The sequence below is a fragment of the Schistosoma haematobium genome, chromosome 1, assembly GCF_000699445.3.
Source record: "Schistosoma haematobium chromosome 1, whole genome shotgun sequence".
In the NCBI taxonomy this organism is placed as follows: domain Eukaryota; kingdom Metazoa; phylum Platyhelminthes; class Trematoda; order Strigeidida; family Schistosomatidae; genus Schistosoma; species Schistosoma haematobium.
Window position 1 is genome coordinate 73,132,238 of NC_067196.1, and position 12,787 is coordinate 73,145,024.

Sequence of the window (12,787 nt, forward strand, 5' to 3'; positions counted from 1 at the left end):
TCCTAGCGCTCTAATTAAAAGGATAGTGGTACTTTTCCTCACTGAGTAAATTCTATTGTTTTGATCGTTTATTACGTACCTAGACTACTGTTTTCACTTTAATTGAATTTATTTCAGTTAAAGTATTCGGTTAGAGTATCGTTTCTGTTTATAAAGTAGTTTGTCGTCAGTATTTTTGAGTACTTTGTTTTCTATTGTATTTGTTAGTACTTTAGGCTCTAACAATCTACAGTTTTTCACTTTTTGTCATAGATCATTCTTGTCTCTGCGTATTATTGAATCCAGTTCCCTTTTTAGATAAACCCCTGTTTAATGACTGGACAGCGCAAAAATCAATTGCCAACGTCCGGACTGTCGTTATCCCGTTGAAAGCGGCGTGCAGTGCGATGAGTGCAAAGGCTGGTACCACGAAGTTTGCACGAATTTAACGCCTGAGGCTTTCAAACGGTTCAGTAAAAACTGTTGCGCATGGCTTTGTCAACAGTGCTGTTCGGATGTAAACAGATTGCTAACCGAGACCGTCTCATTGATAAATGCTGCGAAAAAGTGTTTTGGCAGGCGTAGTCGGGACACATCGAACAGTAATCGTTTTGTTGGTGTGAAGCGAACTCAGGTGAGTTCGAAAATAGGTGACTCACACCAACCAAAGGAGTAAAACCGTCTTCAAAGAGGTCTGTCTTAACCAAAAACGTAAGAAAAGAAGGTTCTTCTTTCCCTCGTCTTCTGAATGGTATCCAGCAGGAAACGCCTAGAAGCTGAGGTCGTAAGGCTCGATCGGTTTCTAGCGGGAAATATAACTTGACCTCCCAAATCGTCGACAACCCTCCGGAATCCCACAGTATGTTTGACGCGACTGTGGTTGCTTCTCGTAGCGATATTGACGACTGGTTATAGGTTGTAAGGAAGAAACAACATAACGACATAAAGGGTAATCCTTCCCCCATAAAAGTAGTCGAGAAATCGAAGGCTGATCACAGTGACAGATCAGTCATTTTTCATAGAATCAAGGAGAGTGAAAGCTCTGAACCGAAAACTCGTTTTAAGTGTAACATTGTGCTGATAAAACAACTACTTAGTCAACTCATGACTCAAAATATCCCCGGAGTCACTTTGCTAAAAGTGTCCGACTAGGTAATCTAGCGAACTTGAAGCCTAATCAATACAGACTGCTGATAGTAGTATCCAAATCTTCGAATGAACGCGATTTAATTTTACAGAATGGACATAAATTAAAGGGTTCATGAGTTTTTGTCCGTAAGGAATTGCCGTCGGTAGACAGCGTAAAAAGACGGGAAGCCGAAAATGAACTACAACCTAGGTTAGACGCTGGCGAAAAGAACATAAAAATTGTAAACTTTTGGATTGTGAGGCCTCAACAGAGAATGATAAGGAAGCCACTCTGAGTGTAGCACGAAACCATTTAAATAGGTTTCGGATCTGTTACACTAATGCCCGAAGCTTACTCAATATGCGATCGGAACTAGGTGTACAGATTGACTCTACCAAGCCAGATATCGCAGTCACAGAAACTTGGCTGACGCAGCCTACAGATAGTATGGGACTTGATTTTGAGGGCTTTAGGTTGGTAAGAGCCGATAGAATCCAGAAGCGTAAAGGGGGAGCAGCTCTATTCATTAGGAATGCTATCCCATTTGCCATTATCGACAGTGTATAGCATGAGAGTGGGACGTGTGAATTAGTTATTTGCCGCTTGAAATGCAAGGGATAAGAGCTGCTGATTGGCTTGGTCTATCGCAGTCCAGGCCGTGAGGTAAATGAGGTCTTGCTAAGCAGTCTCAATACTTGGTCATGAAGTGGTCGATGTCTAGTTCTAGGGGACTTTAATACACCTATGGTAGACTGTGAAAATCTGCTAACTGAATCGTCAGAAAATTCCTTCGAGCAGGAACTAGTTGATGCGGTTATCACATGTGACCTGGTGCAACATGTGAAAGAAGCGACTAGGTACAACCCGGACGCTGAATCATACTTACTAGATCTTATACTGACTCACTATGAGGATGACGTTGCGAACCTCCATTATATGCCACCCCTAGGTAAAAGTGATCACGCAGTTTTAACTTTCGACTTCCATATAACTGTCAAACACGTCAAACACGCGTTAACTCAATCCAGACCTAACGTCTGGAAAGCAAACATACCAGATATCATGCACTCAGCATCGTTAGTAGATTGGACAATAGACCCAGAGTCCTCAATTGAAACGGCTTGGGACGCGTTTCGAAATTTATACTTAAAAGTTACCGCACCCCACATCCCTTGGACCATACCAAGGGGGCCGACAAACTCTCCACCATGGTTCAGTAAGGAGGCTCGCGACCTCTGTAAGAGGAGAAAAATGTGGGATAGATTCAGGTTACTGGGGTCTGAGACAAAATCTCAGTATCGAAAAGCTTAGAATGCCTGTGCCTCCACCCTCTGTAAATCTAGAAAGTTGTACGAAGAAAAAATCGCCAAGGAATATCCTAATCAAAGGACAAAAAGAAGAGGACATATTCCAGCACTATGGAGAGACAGTACTGCCGCATCATTAGTGGAGGACGACTTTGGTAAGGCTCAAGTGTTCTCGAACTACTTTAGCAATGTATATACCGTAGAAAAGCCCTTCCCGTGAGTCCATACAAACCCACACACACACACACACACACACACTGGACAGCGTGACCATTAAAGATCTGGATGTGTTTGGTCTGCTGAATAGGCTTAACATAGGTAAATCCACGGGACCCGACGAACTGCATCCCAGGTTACTAAAGAAATCAACTTACTTCGTTGCGAAACCTTTGAGTACATGCTTTAATCTATCCGTAACGCAGGGTCGTTTACCAAAAGACTGGAAGAACACCATAGTAAGTCCTGTCTTCGAAACAGTTATGAAACATAAACCTGAGAATTACCAACCCGTTGGCCTAATTTGTGTTGTTGTAAGATTTTTAGAAAAGATTATTCGAAAGGAGCTGTTTAAGTAATTCGATGCAAACCGGATCCTTTCGGAAAAGCAGCATGGTTTTATTATAGGTTATTCCTGCCTCACTAAATTATTAGTGGCTCGTGAAAACTGGTGAGCTCTTAAAGACCAAAAGTTACATAAAAACGTAGCCTACACTGACTTCAGCAAAGCTTTTGACCAAGTTCCGCACAACCGGCTGCTATATAAGTTAAGAAATGTCGGGGTTCGAGGGAATCTATTGTTGTGGGCAAAAGACTTTCTAGTTGGGCCAAAACTTAAGGACTACTGCACACTGTCGTGCAATAGCCACCAAAGGTTTTAGAACTTTATGGTCAATATGTAGGGCTTTTAGTCATGTCGACGCTAAAACGCTTTTGACTCAGTATACAAAGTTCGTGCGTACTAAACTCGAGCACTGCATAGAATTGATTAGACCCTGCTTAAAAAGACAGTGACCTTCTAGAAAAGGTCCAGAGATTCAGATTTGTGTAGTAAGGACAGAACGCTTACGGCCTATGTTATTCCTTTTCTAGTATGCTTCTGTGAGTGTCCAGTCTTCTCTTGAATGAGTCGATTGGAGATGCGGACACCACTACTTCGGGTAACAGGTTCCAAGAATTGATGACTCGATGTGAAAACCTGTGTACCAAGGGTATTTTCTTCGCCCTTGGCTTTTCTACTCGCCTGCTATTCCCTCTGAGATATCCCAATATAGTGGGAAGAAAAAGAGAGGATATATTAGTCCCAAAATCATTACTTAATATTATATGCATCAAAATCAGATCACCTCTTAATCTGAGATAGGACAGAGTAAAGAGGTCTAGCTTTTCAAGCCGATCTTTGTATGGTAGCTAGCCCCCATATGATGCTCGACTGGCTAGGCTAAACCTATTCCCGTTGTTATATTGAAGGACCAGAGGCTAATACATTAGTTTTTTGAACTACTTAGTAATAAATTTCCATCTGATATGCCTTTACTTCCCTTGACTTCAAAAACAGAGAATTTACGAGGACACTCCAAAAACTTCACAAGTTCAGAACAAATTACTTATCAGCTGAACATCGACTTCCCATCGAATCATCAGCGAGTGGAATTCATTACCACAGTAAGTGGTTGAGGCTCCATCTGTCAACACTTTCAAAAGTTGGATCAACTGAGAAACAACCATTGCCAGGACTAACACAGGCCGTCAAGCCTCCAGTCCTTTCCAAACTGAAACTGAAAACTGTCAATCTAAGATTTCAGAAATCCAAATCTTATAACCAAACATCTAGATCTCTCCACTATTACCTCATACGGAAAAGTTTACACAAACAGTGGCCAGGATGATACCAGTTTGTTGACCCGAGTTTGTGAGCCAATGAAAAGTGAAGGAACAGTCTAGAATATTCTACGCAAATCTACTCTGTTCCTATTGGTCCATTTGTTTCTATTTTTAGAAACCAAACAATAAATTCTAGAACATTCTAAACAGTATTTATAAAGGCACGCTCAGCGCGCGTTCGTTACTTGATTTTGTGTTAGACGCTGTACAATGCCCGAATCAATGGTTACCGAGCAACAACCTGAGGAGTTCGCGTTTCAGGCTGAGATCGCCCAGCTTATGAGCCTGATTATCAACACTTTCTACTCCAACAAAGAGATATTTCTTCGTGAGCTTATATCTAATGCTAGTGACGCTCTGGACAAGTTGAGGTATAAGAGTTTGACTGATCCATCAGTTCTTGATTCCGGAGAAGATATGTATGTCAAGTTGATACCCAACAAGGAGGCTGGAACTTTGACTGTCCTGGATACTGGTATTGGTATGACGAAAGCAGATTTGATTAAGAATTTGGGTACGATCGCTTCCTCTGGCACGAAGGCGTTTATGGAGGCTCTGGCTGATGGTGCAGATATATCGATGATTGGTCAATTTGGTGTAGGTTTCTATTCTGCCTACCTTATAGCCGACCGGGTTCAAGTAGTGACGAAAAATAATGATGATGACCAGTACATTTGGGAGTCGTCCGCTGGTGGAACTTTCACAATTGCACCAGATGACAGTGAGTTGCCAAAACGAGGCACTAAGGTGATATTGCATCTCAAAGAAGATCAACTAGATTTTCTTGAAGAGAGAAAAATTCGAGATATAGTGAAGAAACATTCTAATTTTATTAACTATCCCATCAAGCTGGTTGTTAATAAAGAGCGGACCAAGGAAGTGTCTGATGATGAGGCTGAAAAGTCCGAGTCGAAAGAAACTGACGAGGCTGACGACAAACCGAAAGTCGAAGACCTAGATGAAGACGAGGAAGAGGAGAATAAGGAAAAGAAAAATAAAAAGAAGGTTGTGGAGAAGTATACTGAAGAAGAGCAACTGAACAAGCTTAAACCGCTCTGGACGCGTAATCCCGAAGATATAAATACAGAAGAGTATGCCGAGTTTTACAAGTCGCTTACTAATGACTGGGAGGACCATCTTGCCGTGAAGCACTTCTCTGTTGAAGGACAGTTAGAGTTCCGAGCGTTGCTGTTTGTGCCTAAACGTGCACCTATAGACATGTTCGAAGGATCGCGTAAGAAGCGAAACAATATCAAATTGTATGTGCGAAGAGTGCTGATCATGGATACGTGTGATGATATGATTCCTGAGTACTTGAATTTCGTCCGAGGCGTTGTGGATAGTGAAGACCTGCCCCTTAACATCAGTCGTGAGGTGTTGCAGCAGAACAACGTATTGAAGGTTATTCGTAAGAGCTTGGTCAGGAAATGTATTGAGCTATTTGAGGAGATAGCGGAGGATAAAGATAACTACAAGAAGTTTTACGAGCAATACTCGAAAAGTATAAAACTGGGCATCCATGAAGATAGTGTTAATAGGGGGAAGCTATCCGACTTACTGCGTTTCTATTCCTCAGCTTCTGGTGATGAAATGATCAGCATGAAGGATTATGTATCACGTATGAAGCCTGAACAACAAGATATTTACTACATAACAGGTGAGTCAAAGCAAGCTGTAATGAATTCACCATTTACTGAGAAGCTTACTCAACGTGGATTCGAAGTACTGTTCATGGTTGACCCGATTGACGAATATGCTGTTACCCATATACGGCAATACGAAAACAAGAAGCTGGTTTGTGTTACGAAGGACGGTCTTCAATTACCTGAGAGTGACGAGGACAAAAAGCAATTCGAAGAGCTGAAGTCGTCGTTCGAAACGCTGTGCAAAGAGATCCAGCAAATCCTCGGCAAGAACGTTGAGAAAGTTAGTATTTCGAATCGACTTACCAATTCCCCATGTTGCGTTGTAACTTCAGAGTTTGGATGGTCTGCTAACATGGAGAGGATCCACGGGACCCGACGAACTGCATCCCAGGTTACTAAAGAAATTAACTTACTTCGTTGCGAAACCTTTAAGTACATGCTTTAATTTATCCGTAACGCAGGGTCGTTTACCAAAAGACTGGAAGAACACCATACAAAGAGCGGCTTGAAAAACTAGACCTATTTACTCTGTCCTATGGCAGATAAAGAGGAGATCTAATTTGATATACAGAATACTGAGAAATGATGTTAGACCTAACTTATTATCTGTTTTTCTTCACATTAGATCGGGACATCTCAGAGGACTTAACAGCGCAGTGGAAAAGCGAACGAACAAAATATCATTGGTATACAGGTTTTCACAACGAGTCATCAATTCTTGGAACCTGCCGCCCGAAGCAGTGGTGTCTGCACCTTCAATTGACTCATTCAAGATAAGACTGGACACTCACAGAAGCATACCAGAAAAGGAATAACATAGGCCGTAAGCGTTCTATTCTTACTTCACAAATCTGAATTGAAAGTGCAGACACCACTGCTCCGGGCAGCAGGTTCCAAGTATTGATGACTCGTTGTGAAGACCTGTATGCCAGTGGTATTTTGTTCGTTCTTCGCTTTTCTACTCACCTTCTACGTCCTCTGAGATGTCCCGATCTAGTGGGAGGAAAAAGAGATAATAAGTTAGGTCCAACGTTTTGGAACCTTATGGTCAATACGTAGGGCTTTTAGTCATGTCGACGCTAAAACACTTTTGACTTTGTATACAGTGTTCGTACGTCCTGAACTTGAGTACTGCATACAAGCGGCTGGCCCCTGCTTAAAAAAGACTGTGAGCCTCTGGTAAAGGTTCAGAGAACAGCAACTAAGCTGATTACCGGAATAGCGAAGCTTCCGTATGATGCTCGACTGGCCAAACTACAACTTTTCCCGTTATCATATCGTAGAACTAGAGGCGACTTGATTACAGTTCTCAAATTGCTTAGTGATAAATTTGCACCTGATATACCCTCGTTCTTCTTGCCTTCCGAAACAGAGAATTTACGAGGACACTCCAAAAAGTTCACAAGTCCAGAACAAATTACTCGTCAGCTGACTATCGACTTTCCCATCGAATCATCAACGAGTGGAATTCATTACCTCAGCAAGTGGTTGAGGCTCCATTTGTCGACTCTTTCAGAAGAAAGTTGGATCAACTGGGAGACCACCATTGCCAGGACTAACAAAGGCCTTCAAACCTCCTGCCCTTTCCAAACTGAAACGTGCTAAATGTGTTTCAAGTTTGCGGAGGTTGCATATTGTTGTGTGAATAATCCTTGACCAACCACGGGGGTTGTAGTGGAAATTGTTGGAAAATCTGTGGTTAGACTTCTAGATATCAATGACTGAAGTGCATGAAACCGACATAGCGACCAAATGTATTCCCAGGGTGAGACTATAATTTATGGATGACCTTTGGGCGACGTTCAATTAACCTTGAAAATGTTCACCTAATAACTAGGACCAAATGAGTGTTATAAACCGGCGTGAAGAATTAGAATTATGATTTGCAATTGATGGTCATGGTGAGAATTAGATTAGAGTTTTATCACGAACTGACATCAGCTATGATTCCAAAACTCTGTTAAGCCAAACGGATGGGTTAACTTCGCGCCAAAATTTGAGACCTGTTATCTAGTACCTGGTTGGTTCGTCCATAAATTATAATCTCCCCATTCCAGGAACAAGGTGAGTCTGATTTTGGTTGTTAATTCTAATACTAATGAGTATATTCAAGATCATACAGAGTCTGTATTCAATACACAGCCGAACAAACATGATGAACCAAATGGTAAGACCCATAGTTGATTACAGAAATTTGGATTCCCATTCTAGCTGTGGCGTTTGTGTTACTTGTATCAACTGATGATACCTTTGTACATTATTGCGGGTTGATAATGAATTCCAGATATAGGACGTTTATTTGAGCTCATCGAGTTTCGCCTTAAATTGAACTATTTTGAGAATTACTAGTTAGCACATTAAATTGAATACTCTTGATCACTGTAAAATCATCTGCTGACTAGTCTCTTGAATTATTATGGATGGTCACATTTTATCCAGCACTTTGGTTGCTTTGATACTATAGCATCCTTCATCTATTCTTACTTGAATTATTTTGGCAAAGCTTTTGGATTTTCTTCAAATAGACTTTGTCTAACTACTTTTTAGTTAATAAACACACTAGTGACTACCTTGTGTGCTTTGTTGGTTTTTCCCTTTTAAATCTTATAAAATTCTTTAATTCTACTCATTAATATGGACATCCGTATTATTTCTTCTCTGTAAGTGGAGGAATGCAGTGTGACAATTACAGAAAGTAGTTCTGCAAGACGTGAACCCTTTTGATTCCCATCGCATACAGAAGATGCTGGAAGCCTAACTTCCATTGGTGTTGTATGTTTTTCTGTTTCAGTATAACATTACTTATCCTAGAAGCTATCAGCCTTCTAGCGCCGGCCGGCAGGAAATAAGATGAGGGCTGGACTGGCAAAATGAACACTGACAGCGAAGAATGTGTGAATGGGGATGTGTTGTCACGGGACGAGCCAACTACCCGACTGCAAACCATGTAGAGGCGAAATCTTTTCTGGCACAAATAAAGAGTGAAATAACACTGCCTTTTGATGTTCACGATCCCAAAGTAGTCCCTGAAGACCCAGATAAACCTGATACTGTTTTAAGTAGTCCTGACTGACGAGCATTCGTTGACAGTGCGGAAACATAAAAAAGAAAGAAAGATAGCCACAATCGGTGATCGTTTGGTTGGTAAGTCTTTGATAGACTCATATTCCGGGTCACTTATCCAAAGTCTAGGACTAGACTTAACATTGGAGAAGTTGGAAAACTTTTGATCCCATGCAGTTTTATCGTGAGTTGCTCAGATCAATGGACTTGAATTCATAGAATGAAAAAACCGGGAAATGACAGCACGATCCGAAGCCGTGAACACGACTCTCAAAGAAGTAAACTCTGTTCCTAATTTAGAGCATAAATGAGCCAAAATTAAATGACCCCGTCAGATGACAAACACATGATCTGAAGAGGATGAGGTTGGACCCAATTAAGGGGATCTTGAAGTTGGCCCTCATAAGTTACAAGGGAGGGAGATTATATTAAATAACACATACAAAACTGGCAAGCTGAATATTCGTGTCCAACCTGATTTATCACTTGATGAAGAAATCAAGTAGAAGAACGACCTTAATGAGTTAAAAACTGGAAGCAAAGTGGCGGACCACACCTTTCGGGTCTAACTCGAGAAGGCCCAAAATCATTCGACATGATGTACGATGGTTGGTGAATATCAGAGTCGTTATCTACCTCTTCTTAGCATCTTTGTTTTAAGTCATATCTGTTATAGGAGTAAAGCTTGTTGTTTATGCAGGTTTTGACACACCGTATATCAACTAGATAGACGTCACAATTTTGGGGAAATGTTTTGACAGCAGCTTGTTGTCAGCCATTATTCGGTGCACACTTGTACAACGTATCGGAAAACCGACATATATTGACTTGGAACTTGAGGCACCATTTCTGAATATTATCTGTGCACACTACTGAGAATATGCAAATAAAATACCATACCTCCCACGACTGGCAAACAACGACCACATACTATATCTAAGGTCCCTGTTAGAATGCTCGGTTTCCTCATCTACACACATGGTTCGTTAATTTACCTTAGACGAATATCTACACTAGATACCCTCCTAGTGTCCATTCTACAGGGCTTCAATACTGCTCAGATCTAGAGCACGTGACTAGCCTGACTAGAACGTAAGTATATTTCCACACCAAAACCGTCAATCAGTCAGCGAAAACGTAGAAATTCGTACGTACACACCGCATTGGCACAGAGATCCAATAATCGATTTATATCCTATGGTGGTAGAGGTAGTAAAAAGTATAAGCAGCGATCGTGAAGACTATGGTTTGTAGATTTTATCCAGGGAGTATAATCCAGTGAAATCAATTCGGAAAAAGGAAACAAGAACATGAATTCGGAAGGTCAGAATTTGAAAGAACACAAAGAGTGGACACACCTACGCCATTGCAAACGATTTTGAGCCATTTCACTCAAGGTGGTTTACTATCATTTCAAAGATCCCGGTCGAATGGTGTACACCTACCAACATGGGTGAGTCCACTCGTCAGTGACTTTATGGATGTGCCATGTGTTGGTCTGGCTACCCCTACCTTTCTTTCACCCAACTCCTACACCATAAAACATCTCATGTCGGGGCAGTTGTTGGTTGGGTATACATAACACGTGTCCCAGCCGCCTCAACTGATGACATTTCACTTCATCAATCGGTTTGCCATCCTTACATAGTACCCGTTTCCTAACAACTGCATTATTTACCCGGTGATCCCCGGATATACGAGCAATACTTCGAAGACACCCATGATCGAATATGTTATGGATGCAGAATAATATACCAATAATTATCGTGTTAAGTCTAACGGTGACCTTGTACTTTAAATGTACATCCCCTATTGGCTATTATTTAATTCATTCGTTACATATTGTGTAAATGTTGTTTTCTGTTTTTATGGTATGACGTGGTTTGTTTGTTTGGTATATAAATAGAGTATGTCTGAAATAAAATGATTCATATCTCCGAGGCTGTGACTTGTGTTCTGGACTCAACTGACTGGGCTAGACAGGGAAGCGGGACCAATCGAGACTCTAGGCCGTCCGTACGTGTTTACTTGTCATTGGATCGATCGATAAATACGCTGCTCTCTAATTTTTCCAGTCAAGGACACAACAATTAGCACAGGGTAAAAATCGACCCAACTTAAATTCATAACAGAATACTAGTAGCTTACGAGTATCTTCTAATTTTAATGGCAATGTTTCGCAGCCGTAAAGTAGAACAGAATGAACTGTCGCGCAGCATACTTGTCCCTTAATTGGTAGATGGATATCTCGGCTTCGCCATAGGTGACGTAAGTTGGCGACAGCCAAACGATCTTTTCGAATCCGTGCAGATATTTCGTCAGACACCAAACCATTAGGGTTGTCGACGCGCTCGACTACATCACTCACTATCATAAGTTCATGTACTGATGCAACCCAATCCTGAAGTAACATTCTACATTTCGAGGGAGAGAATCGCATCCCGAACATGCTTGCATTGTTGCTTAGAGTGGTCAGAAGACTCTGCAGTTTGTCAGCGTCTTCGCCAAATAAAACTATGTCATCAGCATATTCTAAGTCAACAAGTGAACCTCCCGGTAGAAGTTCAACCCTTGGAAATTTAGATGAGGAGAGTGTTATCTCTAAAAGTACGTCGACCACAAAGTTGAACAAGAATGGGGAGAGTGGACAGCCCTGACGAACAGCATTTGAGGTAATCAATTCTGATGACAGTTCGCCATAAGCTCTCACTCTACCAGTTGTGTTCGAGTAGAGAGCCTTTATAAGGTTAATGTACTTCTTTGGTACTCCTTTCAGTGACAAACACTGCCATAGAACCTCATGATCAACAGAGTCGAATGCCGCCTTAAGGTCGAGAAATACTACGATTGTGGGGCGTCTGAATGTGTGTCTGTGTTCTAGAACCTGACGTAGTGTGAATATCTGATCTATACAACCACGTCCAGGTCGAAAACCAGCCTGGTTTTCTCTAGTCTGCTCTTCACGAGCTTTGAGTTAGGCGTCGAAGTATTAGTGAACCATCGCCCACCGATGAGACACTTTATTATGAACCGCCTAATATCTAGGACGAACAAGAATATAACGAGCACCATTGCTATTGATATGAATATAACTAAATTACAGAACATATGGTTTATCTTTTCTTATTGTTAATTGTTTATTAATCATGGCCTTATGCTCCTAACCCTCACCTTCGGTTCACAAACCTCTCTTATCGTTAAAGATACATTATTCTTCCCACGTTTCATGTCATTTTTTGCAAGTAGACGGAGGACCCATTAATCTTATGGATGCTGATATACCAGTGTGATATACTAAATGGATATCTAACCCGTAATACAAATGCTTTAACTATCTGATTTGCTTGTAACATGGAACTAGTAGAGACAGTGTATTCCAACCATGGGCTTTGATTAAAGCAGTATTCATACTTACCACAAACGTAAGAGAGCCTAACATCACAAAAGGAGGGAGGATGGCGTTAATGACCAGCAAACATGATGGTGGGGAGATACCGTCAATCCATCCATGTCTGTAGGGCAGAACGTCTTGTTTGATTACGGCTCCCTATGGTCTAGTGGGATGTTACGAACTTAAGGTATTGATGCTGATTTATCATGAAAAATACCTCATTAAGTCGTGTTTAGAACGTTGGATTGGTTTCACTTCCTACCCAGTAATCCTATTACAAGCAAACTAGACGATTCGGCGAGACTCTAATTTATGGACGAGCCAATCAGAGGCGTTTTAGAGATTTCAAGGTTACAGCGCCAACGACAGTGCTTAATGCTAACGTACGATC

General features: G+C 41.3%; 1 protein-coding gene across 1 annotated transcript; it reads left to right on the forward strand.

Annotated features, from left to right (window-relative positions):
* Positions 1-1,234: 1,234 nt before the first annotated feature.
* On the forward strand, positions 1,235-6,765 carry HSP83_1 (Heat shock protein 83). The gene has a single exon (XM_051208485.1). It carries the CDS (start codon positions 4,507-4,509, stop codon positions 6,385-6,387), a length of 1,881 nt encoding a protein of 626 aa, XP_051075092.1. The 5' UTR covers positions 1,235-4,506; the 3' UTR covers positions 6,388-6,765.
* The last annotated feature ends 6,022 nt before the right edge of the window (positions 6,766-12,787 follow it).